This window comes from Marmota marmota, unplaced genomic scaffold (genome assembly GCF_001458135.2).
Source record: "Marmota marmota marmota unplaced genomic scaffold, marMar, whole genome shotgun sequence".
NCBI classification, from domain to species: domain Eukaryota; kingdom Metazoa; phylum Chordata; class Mammalia; order Rodentia; family Sciuridae; genus Marmota; species Marmota marmota.
The window spans coordinates 14798882-14817780 of record NW_026000242.1 but is presented as its reverse complement, the minus strand read 5'-3'; the positions used below and the strand labels follow the sequence as shown (position 1 = coordinate 14817780).

Below are 18899 nucleotides of genomic sequence, written 5' to 3'. Positions count from 1 at the left end.
ATATTGATCTATATGCTCTATTATTATAAACTTTGTAATATGAAGCAAAGTAGGGAGTTTTGTGAAATTAAGTCTGTGTTAGAAAAAAAAATAGGCTATTTGGCCTTGTATAGGAAATTGTGATGTTCGGAGCCAGAAAGACTTGAATTTGAATCTGAATTTCCTTTACAAGTTCTGGACCCTAGATAAGTTGCTTAATCTCTCATTCAGTTTTCTGAGTCAGTCAAATGAAAATAATTCTTAATTACCACATTATTATAAAGACCTAGTAAGAGTGAAAAGAGAGTCAAGTCTGGTACATAATAAGGTCATTAATATATAGTAATCATTTTAATAGTGAAACTGGTAGGAGTTTTTACATGAGTATTATACATTGATACAAATAAAATTTAATGGTCTCTGCAGATTATATAGCTTCAATATCTTCCTCATTAAAGTCACTCATTAAGCCCTTGGTACACAAAATACTTGGCATATTCAAAACAGTCTGCAAAAATATCCTACAGCCTAAGTTGAAATGAATTATATAATAAAAATAATCTTAGGTAATATATCTTATTCAAGATATGATAGAAAGTGCATATTACCACAGTATGGGGGATGCCTTTACCTATTTGTTCCTCAACACTCCCATTATGTAGGCATTCAGTTAACTGAAAGTTTACTGTATACCAGGAAAAGAGCCAAAAGAAGAGAGACTGGATCTTAGCTCTCATACAGCTTACCCTGCAGGGAAGGAGACAGACCATAAAGAAGTAAACAGAAAGTAGAGAAAAGATGGTGGGTGATAGGGCCTTGAAAGCAGTGACTGTGATGAAGGAGGACTTGTGAATTCTCTTTAGATGAGTTAGTTAAGAAAACCCACCCTGAGGTGAGATCTGAAGAGTTACTGAAAACTTTCTTTTTAAGTAAAGAAAGAATGATTCATACTAATATTCATGAATTACTTGAACAATCGTTAAGATTTAAGTATGTATCCTAATAGCATAATTATAAACATAGTTATATGCATTCCTGCCAGAGGAGCCTCTCAGCATCTGATCATCCTTCCACCCATGTGCCTGTCTGCCTATGGTGCTTGTTACATAAAAGGTGTTGAACATGAGAAACTGCTGTTATGTTGCATGATGCACCTCATTAGAAAGAAGTATGCTAGCACGAGGCTCATGAGAACAGGAAAGTGAAACCAAGATGACCCCAAATGATGACTGTAGTTTACATTAGGGTTCACTCTGTGTTGTATAGTCTCTGGTTTTGGAAAAATATATAATGACGTTCATCCACCATTATAGTATCATTGCCCTATACTCCATTTGTTTGTATGTCCCTCTGAATACCTGGCAATCACTATTTCGTGTGTGTGTGTGTGTGTGTGTGTGTGTGTGTGATAATAAAAATGAATTTACCATGGGTCTTTGCCAAAATTTGAGTGGGTTTTGAAGAATGGTAAAGATTTAGATAGTTGGAAACAGAAAAGAAAATTTCAACTGGAAACAAAAGAAATTGAGAACATAGAACATGTTCTGAGAATAAAAAGTAGCCTCCTGAAACAGAAGGAGTATTAAGGGGGCAAAATACAGGGTAGGTTATAGGGACAAGCATATACTAAATCATAAAACTTCTTAACATTATTCTAAATAATTTTTCTAGGCAGTCACTGAAATTTTAATGAAGAAATTACAAAAACCAAGCTGTACCTTTGTAAGTGCTACTTTTTGTAAGCATACATAAAATTGGCTGGAAAGTGAGAAATGTTACATAGGAGACATGAAGGTTTAATAAATGGTATTTCAACAATATTTATGTAGAAAAACAGTTCTTAAATTTTTTTCCTTGGGCAAGTGTGCATAGACTCTATTATTGAATGGCATCTAAGAAGCCTAATATATGAAGCTGAAAACTGTCAACAACTCCCATAAGTTTCTGCATATGATTATGGAGCAGAGCTCTCAAGTCTAGAACAGGGACTTCCAACCTTTTCATCATCACAGAGAAATTTGTTTGCAATGTGGGTAGTCCCATATATTTTGAAAAATTTTTTGCCTTTTAAGAAAATTAATACTTAATGTTTTATGTTTATTTCAACAAAGATATAATTTCCAGTTGAACATCAGCTATGTCAAGCATTCACAGAGTTCAGTTGGAATGATTTTATCAAAAAGCAAAGAAATCCCACAACTTAGTCTGTGGCACACAATTGCAGTTTTGATTTGTTGTTAAATACTGAAAATAACCCATGACCCATCTATCCTTACATAACAAGTCTCACCTTTCCTCCATAGTTCTATGAATTAAAGATTGTTTAAGTTGGAGATTGGATCATCAACAGGAAAGGACTATGTAGCACACCTTTTCTGTATCCCTCTGAGCTTTTGTGGAATTAGAAAGAATTAACATTTACCTGCCTACCTGGAACTTCAAATTTAATTTTTTCCCTTTTTATTGCATAGAGTAATGCAGAATGATTACAGAAAAAAAAATCAAAACATATTAGCAAAAGAACAAGTCCTTTTCTCTACAAATATATATGTATATAGAGAGAAACTTTTAAAAATATATATATGGATGGATTCCTATTTTTTATTGTTTTTAGAGCTTTTTTTTCAGTGTCCAGGAAAAAAAAATACTGCAAACTTTATTAGCTGCATGGTATCTTATTTCTAATTTTATAACCATTTCAATTAATTATTTATGGTTGGACTTGGGTATTTCTAACTTTTTGAAATTAAAAATGGCTTTTTCTTAAATCTCCTTGTTACTACATTTTTAACATACCCCTAGTTATCATTTCCTTGGGAAAAATTCCCAGAAGAGAAATTGTTGGGCATGCCGACTTTAAAATTTTCAGAAGGTGCTGATAACTTTCGTTATATGCGAAAAATGAGAAAATCACATTAGTATCAGAAAGTAGAATGGATGGTGCAAAATGACTAATAAACAATTAAAGCCACATGAATTCAGAGGAAAGAGATCCCTTTTAATTAGATGTGGAATTGGAGAATGGATCTTGAAGAGCAAAGGAAGACCCATAATCACAGCTGGGTACTGGGAATGCTACCACAAGAACACTGACTCTAGGCTTTCCTTCCTGTCTTTTCTTGCTCATGAACTTAACACAGATGACATTCTGGGGGCAGTGGGGGCTGGGGATAGGGGGTGTAAGGTAACTAAGTACCTGAAAAAATTTAAATGTTGAAATCAGGGAATCAAAACTACTGAGAAAATCAGTTCAGTTTCTCGGTTTGGGGTTCAGAGAATTTAGAAAATAAGAAAGTTATATTCCATTTAAAAATCAGTTCTTAATATGTTAAGATTTTAAAATTGAATTCACATCCGAATGCTTTCTTTTTTCTTTAGTTATTAGCAATGAATAATTGGCTCAGATATTTGCTTTGAGTATCCTGACAAGCTTTTGTATACCTGTTTTCACTAAAATTTGAAAATCGTTGAATTTCCCTGTCATCAGTTCAGATTATGTATTACATGATGTTTTTCTTTATACTTTGTTATATGATTACTAATGAAATCTCTTTGTGATTTGGATTATTGAAAGATGAGTCACTCTGAATTCTTTCACTTTGGTGCTTCCTCTGCCTAATTCAGCAAATGTGAATAAAATGGAGGCCTCTAGTGCCAGACCATTTGAAAGAGGCCTTTTTGAAAAGGTCAGATAGTGACTTTCTGCTTGCTATTTTCTAGGTCCATTGCATTATCCCTTTTTTGGTGAATTACCTATAGAATTCCTATACTATTGTTGGATAATTAATTTGTTATAAGATTACCACTTATTTGCAATATAGAAAGTAGTATAAAATGCTTTTCTAGAATTTGAACTGATCCACAAAGTAGCAGATCTGCTAATTGTGAAAAAATTGGGGTTACATTAATTTCCCATCTTCCTTTAGTGTCTGAACCACCTATTTCCTGCAGGGAATATAATGTGTATGCCCACATTAACAAAAGATGCACTAGTAGAGCCCACTGATTACGGCTCTTCTGATGAGCTACTCTCAGATGCACTTTATTTACAGGGCAAAAATCAGTATTATCTTGCACCAAATAAAACATGGCACTATAGCCCAGTGTAATTGGTACAGTACTGGCCATATTCATAAGCAGATTAGGACCCAGTACATTTTTTTAAAGGCATCTTTTTACCAAGATTTATTTTAATTATTTGCTGACTGAATTGTCATCAATGGAGAACTCTTTCATATTCTTCTCTTCAGGCTCCCTTTTAAAAGGTATTTATTTGTGTTTTAAATAACCTCATGATGTGGTCTAGTCTGTCTGCCCTCCAGTGGTGAAAGACAATGGCTGAGTCAGACCATTGGGCACTTCTGGGAGGTAAATGGAGGAATCATTTAGTTTTGCTTCAAGCTGGTCATAAATTGACATGCTGATAGGGCATATTCACTTTGATATTGAAGCTTTCTTCTTAAAAGATAATAGAATCCATCAGAATTTTAGAAGTTCTCTTTTCAAATACATATAGTTGGAATATAATAATTCTTTGACTTTTTGCTGATATTATGTACAATGTGAGAATTTCAAAGTGAGTAGTTTATAAACAGAATGTAAACTAACCTATATTAAGCATTACTGCCTGAGCTCATTTATATGTTTTCATTTTACGATAATTCTAAGTAAATTTTTTGTAATCTGCATATTTAGAAAAGAAAACAGGCTCAGAAATGTTAGTTGATTGTCTGAAATCTGACTTGTGTTGATGCCAGACCAATGCTGTTTCCATAGCTAATTCTTTCAGTTACTGTCATCCAAGTGTTGACTGAAATGAGACAAGTATAATAATTTTCAAAAACCTGCTCATGTTGGGTCTGGATTCAATCATTCAGAGCTGGGGTTGAGTCCCATGTGTATAATCTGGGTCCAGTCATTAATTTCTCTTACCTTCGTTGTAGAATGAAGCTCATGTTCCCTACACCCAGGGTTTTCATGAAGATAAATAATGTCATCTATGTAAAGCATGTAGCACCATGCCAGACCATTAGAAAGCCCTTAATACAGACTTTCTGCCTAACAAAATTTTCACTTTCTACCCTTTATAATGCTACTGTTGCTATGAGTTGGGTTATTTTGTTTTAATATTGTATCCAATAATTGGGTCATTTTTTTCTTTTTAACTGCTACGCAGAAACATAAAAGTTGGAATATAATGAAATACTACATAATATTCAGTACATGTATATTTTACATAATGTTTTAATCAGGTCACATATTTACCTCCTCAAACACTGTTTCTTTGTGGTGAATTGTCAAAATCCTTTCTTTTAGCTTTTTGACACATACGGGACATAATTGTTACCTATCGTGCAGTGTGATTATAGTACCCCAGAGTTTTTTGCTGTTATCTAACTGACTTAGTCTCTATAAATCAGCATTTCCTCGCCCCCTCCCCCAATTTTCCTGGTCTCTGGTAACCAACATTCTACTCTCAACTTTTATGAGATCACCTTTTTTAGATTTCAGATAAGTGAGATCATGAAATATTTGTCATCCTGTGCCTGGCTTATTCCATTTTGTCCATGTTGTTGCATATGATAGAATTTCATTCTTTTTTTAAAGGCTGAATAGCATTCTGTTTTATATATGTACCACATTTTCTTTATCCATTCATCAAGTTTTATTTATTGATTTTTGTGAAAAGTGCTGCTCTGCACATGGGAGCACAAAAATCTATTTGATGTGCTGATTTCATTTCTTTTATATATATGCTCAGGAGTGGAATTGCTGAATCAAATGATAGTTCTGTGTTTAATTTTTTTGAGAAACCTCCATACCGTTTTCTATAATGGCTGTACTAATTTATATTCCCACCTACAGTGTCCAAAAGTTCCCTTTTCTCCACATTCTTTCCAGCAATTATTATCCTTAGTCTTTTTGGATTAGATGTGATAGCTCATTGTGGTTTTGATTTTCATTATCCTAATGATTAAGGATGTTGAATATTTTTTCATATACTCATTGGTTCTTTTTTATATTTTCTTGTGAGAAATGTCTGTTTAGATCTCTTGCCCTCTTTTTAATCAGATTATTTGGTCTGTTTTGGTTTGCTTTTGCTGTTGAGTTTTTGGAATTCCACATATTCTGGACAACACTTTGTCAGATGTATGCATTGCAAATATTTTCTCCTGTTCCTTAAGTTGTCTCCTCACTGAATTGAGTTTTTCCTTTGCTGTGGAGAAGCTTTTCAGTTTTTATGTAATACTGTTTGTTTATTTTGCTTTTGTTTCCTATGCTTTTGGGATGTTTTCCAAAAAAAATAATTCTTACCATTCCAATGTCCTGAAGCATTTCCCCCTGTTTCTTGCAGTATTTTTATACTTTCGGGTTTTATATTTAAGTCTTTATTCTGAGTTGAGTTTTGTAGCTGGTGAGAGATAGGGGTGTAACTGCTTCTTCTGTATTTGAAAATCCAATTTTGCCAACATCATTACTAAAAAGACCATCCTTTCTTCAATGTGTATTCTTAGCACCTCTTTTGAAAAATCAGTTGACTATAGATGTATAGGTTTATTTCTAGCCTCTTTTTTCTTTGTCATTGATCTGTGTCTCTGTCTTTATGACAGTGCCATGCTGTTTTGATTACTACAGCTTTATGTACTATGTTTTGAAGAGGCAGTTAGTTTGCTATAAAAATCAGCATATATCAGTGTAAATATATGAATGTATTGGACTGTCTTTGAATCCCTGGGATGAATTCTATTTGATCATGGTGAATAATCTTTTTATTTGCAGTTTGATATTGTTTGGTAGGATTTTTACATCTATGTTCATAGAGGATGTTGGTCTATAGTTTCCTTTTTATGTTGTGTCCTTATCTGGTTTTGGTATCAGAGTAGTGTTGGCTTTGTAGAATATATTTGGAATAATCCCTTTCTCTTCTATATTTTGAAATATGTTAAGAAGAATTATTATTAGTTCTTCTCTAAATATTGGTAGAATTCAACAGTGAAAGCATCTAGTCCTGGGCTTCCCCCTCCCACATAGGATGCTTTGTATTAAGGATTTAATCTTGTTAACTCATTAGTGGTCTGTTCAAATTCTCTGTTTCTTCATGATTTAGTCTTAAGGTGTGTATATCCAGGAATATGCCCATTTCTTCTAGGTTATCAAATTTGTTGGTATATGGTTGTTAATAAAACTGTTTAATGACCTTTTATATTTCTGTGGTATTAGTTATAATGTTCTCCTTTTTATCTTTGAGACTTCTCTTTTAGTAAAACCAAGGGATTATCTCTCTTTCTTTCTTTTTTTAATTTTTTAATATTTTTGTAGTTGTAGATGGACAGATACCTTTATTTTATTTACTTTTATATGGTGCTAAGGATCAAACCCAGTGCCTCACACAAGCTAGGCAAGCGCTCTGCCACTGAGCTATAGCCCCAGCCCCCTCTCTTTGTTTTTATCTTTTCAAAGATCTAGCTCTTTGTTTCATTGGTCTTTTTGTTTTAATCTCCATTTATTTCTGCTCTGTTATTTATTTCATTCCTTCTTCTAATTTGGAGTTTAGATTATTTTTGATCTTCTGATTCTTTGAAATTCAGTGATAGTATCTGAGATCTTTCTAGTTTTTCAGTGTAATGATTGTTATAAACTTCCCTTTTAGTCTGGTTTTTGCTGTTTTTGTCATAGATTGTGTTTCCATTTTACATTTCTTTTTAGGAAAATTTTAAATTTCCTTCTTGATTTCTTCCTTCCATTTGTTGTTCAAAAGTAAAAGACATTCAATATTTCAATCTTTAAAAGTTTCCTGAGACTTGTATTGTGGTTTATCATATGGTCTGACCTAGAGAATGTTCCATGTGCTGATGAGAAAAATGTGTCTTTAGCAGCTATTGGATGGAATGTTCTGTAGATAACTGTGAGGTCCATTTGGCCTCAAGTGCAGTATAATTCAGTTTCATTATTGATTTTGTGTCAGGACATACTCTCTCTTTAGGTCTATTAATACATTATGTATTTGGATGTTCCAATATTGTATGCACATGTATGTAGAATTGTTATTGCCTCTTGCTGAATTGATTCTTTTATCATTATGTAATGTCCTTCCTTATCTCTTTTTACAGATTTTGATTTAAAATCCATTTTATTTTATGTTAATATGGCTACTATGCATTCTTTTGCCTCCTATTTGCATAGAATATTTTATTCTTTCACTTTTAGTTTATGTGTGTCTTTAGAAGTGAGGTGAGTTTCTTAAAAGCAAAATGTAGTTGGATCTTGTTTTTTTTTTTAATCCATTCAGTCTATATCTTCAATTGGAAAATAAAATTGTTAGAATTCATGTTTACATTCAAGGTCATTATTGATAGGTAAGTTCTTACTACAGACGTTATTTAACTTGTGTCCTAGTTTTGTTGTAGTTCTTTCTGTCTTGTCTTACTTTGTGGTTAAATGAATTACTCTAGTAGTGTGTTTTGATTCCTTGATTATTATTTTGGGTTTGTTACAGACTTTTGTTTTGTGGTTCCTATGAGGCTTACAAAAAATGTCTTAATTTTAACAAGCTTTCGAAATGTTAGAAACTGATTTCTTTAGCTCTTGTGCTGGTAGTTTGGTGCATGAATAGCTCTTCAACTTGGTGTATCTATGGGAAGAGAAATCCAGAAGATCTTTCTTGACTGCTGATGTCTTGCTCTGCCCCTTCCATTTGGATCATCTTGAACATGATGATATCTCAAAATGTCTAAAGGATGTAGTTCTTTTTCTTTTTTATTGTATCAAGCAATTGCCTCCACTTTCAGAAATAACCTTTATTTTTATGGTCTATGTCTTGGGTATATGAAGAATACTGCAGTAATATTTGCTTTCTTAAGACTATATACACATTTTAAATGGAAAAATTTTATCTGGTGTCTTAAGTTGCTTGCAATTTAACATTTCAAGCACTATTGTTAGCTATGACTTCCTTACCACAACTTAATGCAATTAATATTAGAATCAGTCCCTGGTATCCTGATCCGTTATCCCACAAATTGCTAACTAAAGGATTACCTAACTTTAAATAAAGGTGATTTAAAATGGAGAACAAGCACAGATTGCATCCAGAAGTACTTAAGAGAACTCTCATTGTCTTCAAATTGTAGATAACATATTCAGAGCTTTCTATAATTAATGTAAGAAATGGGTGACACGTTGTATACACAGCATTCTTTGTGTGCCTGGTGTACAACAGGCTTTCTCTCCCCATCTGCTGATGGGAAGATATTAAGTTTGATAGAAATGTCTTGATTTTGTGGTTCTTTCCTTCTCAAATAATATCACTTTACCAACTATCTGTCACTGATAACTCTGTCCTATTTCAGATGTTTAATTTTATAATAATGAGTTTACTTATAAAGTAAATCATTGGATTTGTTCCCACCAGTGATACCAAGAAGAAGCAGGAAATGAAGAAAAGGAACAACAGTGAATTGGAAGATGTGGGACCAACAAGTCATCATAGAAAGAAGGCCAAGTGGGAAACCTTAGAACCTTTGGATACAGGCCTGTCTTTAGCAGAGGATGAAGAGCTGGTGTTACATCTACTCAAAAATCAAAGCTAAATACTTCCCATGCCTGTCTGCGCTTTGATACTTCTGGACATCATTACGTTGAGAAGAAGTTAGAACACAGTTGACTTTGGGGCCTGTAGATATCATATGTCCCATTCCCAAAGGACACATTCTTCAGACAAAAGCAATTACATCTCTGAGCCCCTTCACAAGCCATGCTTTGCACCATTACAGAACATATTCAGAGTAAGGGTGGGATATTTAGTTTCTTGGTCTCATTTTGCAATGTGTGCTGTTAAATTTTATAGGTGGGTTCCTGCCCCTTCTCACTGGAAATGCTCCTTTGTTTTACTGGCAAGTTCTGGAGCCTTGTTTCATAGTTGGAAATTCCTGTATCGCTATGCAGAAGTCTCAGTGTAACTTAAAATGGCTCTTAATTTTAAGGTATATTTCGTATTTTCAAAGAGATAGAGTATGGTGCACCAGCCTTGGAAAAAGAGTATTTTTTAATTGAAATGATCATTAATAAACATATTTCCTATAAAATAAAGTATTAATGTTTTCATTGTGTCCAATGATATAAAACCCTCTCTCAAGGGGACTTAATGTTCTTAAGGTTAAAATGCAAGGCCAGCTGGGCATGGTGGCACACGCCTGTAATTGCAGAGAATCAGAAGGCTGAGGCAGGAGGATCACAAGTTCAAAGTCAGCCTCAGCAAAAGCAAGGCTCTAAGCAAGTCAGTGAAACCCTGTTTCTAAATAAATAGAGCTGGGGACGTGGCTCAGTGATTGAATGCTCCTAAGTTCAGTCCCCGGTACCAAAAATAAAATAAAATGCATGGCCAATTGCTGAAGCAGTGTATTCTTCATATTAAGTTAGTCTGGTCAGGGCTGGGGATGTGGCTCAAGCGGTAGCGCGCTTGCCTGGCGTGCGTGCGGCCCAGGTTCGATCCTTAGCACCACATACAAACAAAGATGCTGTGTCTGCCGAAAACTAAAAAGAAAAAAAAAAGTTAGTCTGGTCAAAGATGATATCATTTTGCTTACACGTGCAGATTTGTTAGCAATCATTTATGAAATCTGTGAAAATCCAGAATCTAAGCAGTAAAGGCTGGAGACCTTCTGTGGGCACTCTGTTCAACAGATACTGTAGAGCTTCCAAACCAACTCTTGATAATGAGGGGGAAAGCAAAATGAGACAGAACTACTCTTTTGTTATAAATGTTAGATTCTTCAGAGGGACAGAAAGTGGTGAAGAAATCCAGGCCTTCATGAAACAACTGTTTGTTTGTTTGTTTGTTTTTAACAAATTTGTTATCCTATGCTTTACTGTTTCTATTAGTTTCTCCTCCATAGTGACCTTTTTATCCATTGTTTAACCTCACAGCTTCTGCCTTCAGTCACAGTTCCTACTATAATCAGGACTTGCCCAGACTACTGCAGCATCTCCTAACTGATCACCATGCTTCTGGTATCACTTTCTCCAACTCAACCTTCTCAGGGAATTTTCTTCATAGCCCATGGATCTGAGCATGTTTCTCCTAGCTGTTCCTTTTATTATAGTGCTTATCATGTGATGTTATAGATGTTTGTTTATAAACCTGTTGCTCTGATATGTGACAAGTTTCTTGAGAAAAAAAAAGAGTTATATTTTATATACCTGTATATCCCCAGAGCCAAATACAGCATCTGCCCTATATTTGGCCTAGTGAATTAGTAGACAGTAATAACACAAGATAATTTTTAGAGGTCTTTTATAGCACTTTGCTCTGTTACTTCTAATAAGAAGGACATAGAGTTATGGACTTGAAAACTAGATAAAGTGGCTAAGGGTAGGTAGATGGGAAAGAAATTCAGGGTGTAACAATCTGGAAAGATTTGGAAATAATGTTTCTGATGCAGAGTCTCTTGGCCTTGAATATTTTCAAATATGATAAAGTTGCAAGAATATATAAACTGAAGATTGAATTACTATTGAATTTACTCTTCATTTTTAGATTGTTCTTCCTAACACAAATAGGGAAGTAGGTCAGTTTAATTACTCCCTAGATATAAACATTAAATAGATAAATTTCAAGGCTGTTGGTTCATAAACTAATTTGAGTTGTATCCTGTCCCTGGAACTAAATGGATCCTGACTAATATGTTCATTATTGAGTTTTTAGTAGCTTTTGGAAACTAGTTAAAATATAAGTACAGTGCTAATAGAAAACTTATGTAACAAATGTGTGTGTGTGTGCAATTTTTGTTGTTGTTGTTGTAGTTCAGGGGCACTTCACCACTGAACTACATTCCTGGCTCTTTTTATTTTGAGACAGGGTCTTGCTCAGTGCTGAGGCTCAAACTTGTGATGTTCCTGCCTCAGCCTTTGGAGTTTCTAGGATTACAGGTGTGTGCCACTATACCCACAAATATTTATGTTAACAGATTAAATTAGCTACTTTTCTGCCTATTTGTATTTTAGCCTCATGTATGGGAAGGAGCAGTGAGAGACCTTGTCATCTCTGACATCAGAGGACACATGGTCCAGATCTGGTCAGCTATCAAAGCCTTTCTCCTAGACACAGATATGGGCCCAAAAGTGATTATAATATTCAGTTCAGGACAGTTAGACACCTTTCCTGTGAGTGATATGCGTAAGATGAGAAATTATCCATAAAGAGTTACAACAAAAATGGAGGATATGGATCTGGGTTTTTGCAGCCATTGACTCCTGCTAAATGGGGTCACCTCTGAGAGACTGGGGAGAAGATGATCAACACACTGAGGTAACCAGAGTGAAGGGCTAGAGAGCCCTGATGGCATTGTTGAAGCCCCAGGACTTCAACTTAACCTACTCCTTGGACTTCCTAAGTATGTCATGAGTCAGTAATTTTTTTCTAAACTAGTTTGAAATTGTACTTTGTATTGGAACTGAATGGATCCTAACCTATATAATATTGTAGTGGATTTTAGTTTGACTTGAAAACTAGTTAAAACATTAGAATAGTGCTGATAGAAAATTTAGGCACAGTAGATTGTTTTATTAAGCATATGTTCACTCCAGTCCTCTTTTTTCCTTTGGGAAGGATATTTTTAACAGGGCACTGATGTTGGGCTCATCCGTATGACTTGCTTTTAGCCCATGTATTTGGTGGAAGTGGCTGTGTTCTGGTCATAAGCAGAAGTTCTCTGTTAGCTCTCCTGTACTCCTGCCTCCCACCTTCTGACCAGTATGGACCAGAGAGAAGATACGCCTTCAGTGTGGGCCCGGGGCAGGCAGACGGGTGAAGCTCACTATAGCCTCCACAGTCACTTATCAAGCTTGTGGAAAGAAAACCAGTGACCCTTGGGGCTTATCACAGGAATACCTGATTAACATACAAGGTGAGAGAAGCATATAGCCAAGGAGAAAGAGCAGGCATTTCTTTAAGTGTTAATAAATCCAGTGACTACCATATGCCAGGCCCTGTGTTTGTGGGAAATCCAAACAGTTCCTTTCCTGCTACCATATTGGGGTATACTTTTAGTATACCATGAAAAGAGGAAGATTATTGTTTTATTGAGGGAGCTATTGTTGAAGTGCTGGAAAGAGAGAAGACAGGTAGTTAGCATGTCCAGGATCCAAAGACTAATTTTTGCTGTTTTACTGAGGCCTAGAGGCCATTTGTCTGACTTGCTCATGTAAAATGATCCCTAAAATTACATAAGTCTCTGATAGATATACCCAACAGCAGAAGCCTTTGGAGGACTGCCATCTCATAAGCTTCACATGGCACTTTAGATTTGTTTGGGGCTATAAAAAATGGATAAGTTTAATTAAATATAATTAATTTTGTTACACAACACTTGAAATATCCTGAACATGAAAAGTCCTCTCTGAGACTATCAGAGGATGCAGGTGTTCCCAGGAGGTGGTGGTGTAGGTAGGCGAAGGGGAAAGAATCAGCAACCAACATCAAACCTATTTCATATGTTTTAAGACCACTTCAACTAGACATGTAATCATAGGGTGATTTCCTTCAACAGCTCCTGCTGACTAGACAGCCCAGGGCTGATATATTTTAAACCATATTACCTAGTGCTTGCTGAATCAGCAACTGGCAGCCAAACCTTTATTTACCCTTTGAGGCGCACCAGCAAAAAGCTCTGTTCAAACAGGGACAAACTGGACAAATAATATTATTCTCAGACACTGAAATTTAGTGAGCAAAGTGGGAAGCCTATGAGACTCACATGCTGGGCAAAAAAAAAAAAAAAAAAAAAAAAAAAAAAACCTCAAATTAGGACAAAGTGTAAGTGAAAACTCTGGTAGGAAAATAAAAAGAATAATAAGAGATCCCATGGTTCATGGGGGACCAGAAACCATGTGTGGGCAGGGGTGAATCATGGCTGGGGATGGCTAGGGAAGGCCCGCCCACTCTAGTTTTGATATCTCTGTGATCCAAACTGACCCTCTTATTCTTGTTACCATGAGACTTGATAAGAGAAAAAATTCTCAGATGTCTTAAATTTAATTACAAGTGTCTGAGAAGAGAAATGTGGGAGGCTAAGAAGGACAAAAGACCATTTTACGTTCCTGAATGTGTATTAAAACCTTAACCCCAATCCCATCAGGACACCCTAGGTACCACTGCATTTTGCTTAACCCACCACTTCATACGTAAAGATTGTCCTTATGGAGTGTCCTCCCACCCCAGAGCTTTCCCTCATTCATTTAATTCTGCCCCTCTTATCTACAGCCAATGTAGGTTCAACAGAAACAACTTATACCTTCCTTCACCAGATTTTTTAATTAAAAAATACTCTTAGCTCTGATCCAGCAGACATTTTGCCACTGCTACCTAGTCTTGCTACTTGTAGCTACAAAGACTTGTCCTAGGACCAGTCCTTTTCTGGTCTGCTTCTATAATGGCTCAATAATCCTTTTTAATTCAGGGACCCCTTGGTCTCAAGAATTTTGGTTTCATAGGCCTAACCTTCTCATGGGTCTTATTCTTAGGTTTCTGGGTAAGTATGTCTGACTTGTGAGACCCCATCACTGGAGCTAGTTCAAATGAATCTTTGAGTGTTTTGCACTCCACAAAGCTTCACTGAAATTCAGAATACTCTAAGGCAGAGCTTCTTAGATGTCAAGATGCATAAGAGTCACCAGGAAATTTTTAAAATATCAAATTCAGATCCAGTAGGTCTGGGGTGGGGCCTGAGATTGTACGTTTCTAACCAGCAGGGGATGGCAATGCTGCTGACCCATGGTCACATTTGAGTGTTGAACCTCTAATGGAATTCAGAGAGAGAGAGAGCTATTAAAATAATTATTCACAAAGATATCCTATCAGAGCCCCAGCAGGAAATAGGTAGTGCATACAAATTAGGATAATTCTAAGGGAGGTTAATAAAAGGATTATTTACACACAAGAGGGCAGGATATAAGGGAACACAAAGGATTTCTACCACCCCTCATCCTGAGAGGATTGGGGTAGGGTGAGGGGAGTAGTTGGTTACCAAAATCCTGAAGGAGACAGATGAGTGCACACAGTGGCTTTATGACCTTTAGTTGAGATATGCACCCAGCCTGTGGTGACACTAGGAAGAGCCAAGAGAATAAATTCCTGCCAGTGGCACCCATTGGCCCCACCCAACCCAAAGCCAAGTTACCTTGTAGGTATGATCTGTAGCTTCCCAGGACACAACAAAGTTTCCTTACAGGAAACATGCAGAAATGTAGGGCACAAAACAGGTAGGTTACTGAATTTGCAGGTTCTTTTCCTCAATATTATGCATAAATAAGTATTCTGGGACCAGGCAGGAAATTTTATTCAAGACCAAAGAATAGAGAAGGAGAGCTCATGTTCTAAAAGCACCTTTTCCCCTAGCTAGTCTGGGGTCTGGGTTTTTGCTAGGACCTGTGATGAGGGGGTATGGTGTGCATGCTGTCATCAGAGCTTTTCATGGAAGGGAGGTTTCCAGGGATCAGGGTGCCACCTTTGGTCTTCCCTCATGGGACATAGTCAGATCTGTCATAGTGCCAGTGGATGTGTTTTTATTATTTCCAGGATACTGTAATGAACCCAAAGTTGCTTGGGGTATCACCATAGCATTTGAACCAGATCGAGCTTGTCTGGAGTTCCATTAGGCAATTGGGAATATGTGATCACTCAGTGGTTGGCAGGTGGGAGCATATGGTTACTGGCATCCCAGCTTTAACTTCTGCCAGCAAGCAGCATCACTGACAGGACAACAGGCCATCAGTAACCTGATGTCAGATGGAATCTCTCTTTGAGAGGGAAGGAAGAGGTCCTCAGAGACTTTAACCTTCCTCATCTGTGTACCAGACACTGCTCTTAGTCCTAGAGAGACAGCAAGGATGGACCATAAGCAAGCAAACTAGGAAATACTTCCAGGTAGAGATGAGTGTTGTGAAGAAAAATAAAGCACGGTAAGGGGGATGGTGCATAGAGGGCAGGGAGTAGGGGCCATTTTGGTGAATCTGATGTGTATGAGTTCTGAAGGAACAGGGCCTATTTTTCCATCACATTAGCAATAGGAAAATAAGTGAATGAAGGAAAGAAAATGACCATACGGAGTGGTCTAACTATTGAATTAGTGACCACTGTCCTCCAGTGGGCTTTCAGTGCTGCTTTCCTAACTTCATCCTCTCACCTGCTCTCTAAGACAACTATTTCATCCATTTTCCTTTCACTGTAAACTTCCAAAGCTTCTCCTTCTCCGTTCTTGGCTGATGACCTTGCTTTGGGATTTTTCTGGAAAACAATCCAAAGAGAACTTGCCGGGCTGCCATATTCATCCACTCCCTAGCCCTGGGATCTGTGTTCTACCTTCCCCCAGCTAGTGGAGGGGAACTGCCCATGCTCCTTCCAGAGACCATATTCCTTGTTTGTTGCATCCCATCTTTTCTGGTCCCTCGTGGGTATCGCTTGTGCAGTTGTCCCCTTTCTCTTAAGTATTATCATTTTTCCCTCCCTACTTCTTTATTCCCATCCACTAACAAATGTAATATTTCTCATCTGAAAGACCAAAACTTAAACCTTAACACCCTCCAATCTATTTCCCTTTAAATTATAACTACTCAAAAGAATTGTCTTTATTCCTAATCTAGACTTTGTCTTTCCAATGTTAAACATTTAACTGGGATACATAATCGGCATTCAACAAGCTTTATATGTTTAAAGTATAAAATTTAAGTTTCATGTGCATCCATTCATATAGCTATTACCACATCAGTGAACATATACATCACCCCCAAAAGCTTTCTCATACCTCTGTGTGTGCCCTGCCTCTCATCCAGCTCTCCTCTCTACACCCCAACCACTGACCTGCTGTCCCTATAGATTAGTTCAGACTTCCTGAAATGTTATATAAATAGGATATATATTCATTTTCATCTAGCTCCTGTCACACAGTACCATTATCTTGTTCATTTGTGTAGCTGCATATACCAATTGCTTATTCCTTTTTATTTCAGAATAGTAATCCATTGTATGGATCATACTATCGTTTATCTGTTTTACCTATGAAACAATAAAAACAATAAAAAAATAAAAGATTTCCAGTTTATTACAAAGAAAGCTGCTTTGAATCTCCATCTATAAGTCTTTGTATGGTTATATGTTTTTATTTCTGTTGGGTAACCATTTGACATTTTACCCATATTGTCTGAAAGTTGCAGCTTCTTCACCCCTCACCAACACTTGATGCGATCAGTCTTTGGAATTTTAGCCACTTTAATTGATGCATAATGGTATCACATTGTGGCTTTAATGTGTACATTCCTAGTAACTAAAGATGTTGAACATCTTTTCATGTGCTTATTTGTCAAATATATATTTTTCTTGATGAAGTGTCTTTTTAAATATTTTGGCCATTTTTAAAATTTTCTTGCTTATTTCATTATTTACTTATTTGTTTTACTTTTTGTGGCCCTGGGAAGTAAACTCAAGGCTTTGCACATTGTAGACAAGTGCTTCACCACTGAGCTACATCCAAAGCTCTTTTTCTAAAAATATTTTTTTTTGAGATGGGGTCTCACTACATTGCCCAAACTTGCCTCAAACTTGCAATCCTGCCTCAGCCTCCCAACTAGCCAGGATCACAGTGTGTGCCACCTTGCCTAGCTGGTTACTTTTTTGTTGAGATTTGAAAATTTTGATATTCTAGAAGTAAGTTCTTTATCACATATTTAGTTTTCAAATATTTTCTCCCACTCTGGCTTCTCTTTTCATTCTCTTGTCTGATAATTGTCTTTAATTTTGATGATGTTTAGTCTATTTACTTTTTCCTTTATTGATTGTGTGATTTGTGTTCTATCGAAGAAATTTTTGCCTATCCCAAGATCACAAATGTTTTCTTCTGAAAATTTCATAGTTTTAAATTTGCAATTCAGATATTTGCTTCATTTTAAGATAATTCTTATATATGATTCAAGTTATGGATTAAACTTCTTTTTTGTAAAATATGACTATCCTTTTTATTTAATATCACTTGTTAAATCAAAGACTATTCTTTCACTACTGAATTGCCATTGCAGGTTTTTGGAGACACAGAACCATGAATACTCTTGCATCATTCAACCAAGGCACTCATAACTTTGCTGCCTTCGTGAGACATGTGCTCACCTTAGCAGGGGTTTTCACATACCAGCTTAGTGCTGCCCACTGCTTTTCTCTAGGAAGCGCTTCCTTCATTCACCAGACCTCACAGAAGTGAGACTCATGGCCAACATGAGTTATCTGGTTTTTCTCATGTGGCTGGTGATTTTCCTCTTCACTGGAAAGTAAAGGTCTTCCTTGGAGAGCCCACCTGTGATGCTAAATGATGTTTTCTCCAACATAGAGTAATCCCATCATTTTTTAATATTGTACTATTAGGTTGCCATGGGAAGGTGAGTGCTGGAAGCTCTTTCATTCTCCTCTAAACCACTCTAAGCTTTTGTTTTTCTTACTCTGCTAAAACAGCTGTTGTCAAGCTGCCAATGGACTTCTGAGTTCCTGTATCCAAGATGAATTTTTGGGACACATCCTGTAGATTTGACTTTCTCACCTTCTTGAAACACTTGCTGCCTCTTTTCAGTCCTTTTCTTGTTGCTCCTCATATTATTGACTTCTAAACTTTAGGAGTTCCTATCTATATTTCTCCTGAATCATTTTCATCCATTGTCATGACATAAAGTACCATCTATACTCTGATAATTCTCAAATTTATGTCTGTAGCCTACCTACTCTGTATTCTGGGCTCATATCCAACTGTACTCAACATATCTACCTGAATATCTATTAAGCATTGCAAAATTAGTGGTATGTCCCATAATGAACTCCTAATTTCTCCTCATATCTTCCCATCTTTTTCCTTGTTCATCTGTTTATCATCTCCATTGGTTTAGTC

At 36.2% G+C, this 18899-nt stretch overlaps 1 protein-coding gene across 3 annotated transcripts in view; it reads left to right on the top strand.

Moving 5' to 3' along the window:
- Window positions 1-18899, top strand: part of Ddx10 (DEAD-box helicase 10) — a 332924-nt gene that overhangs the window by 255100 nt on the left and 58925 nt on the right. The window contains exon 18 of one of the 3 annotated variants that reach the window (XM_048795729.1): window positions 9392-10083. The exons of 1 other annotated variant lie outside the window; for it this stretch is intronic. In XM_048795729.1, the coding sequence (XP_048651686.1) occupies window positions 9392-9569 (178 nt within the window). In that variant the 3' untranslated portion in view covers window positions 9570-10083. Of the gene's footprint in view, window positions 1-1181; window positions 1240-9391; window positions 10084-18899 lie in introns of those variants that run through there. One more of the 3 variants, XM_048795731.1, reaches the window with a different exon arrangement.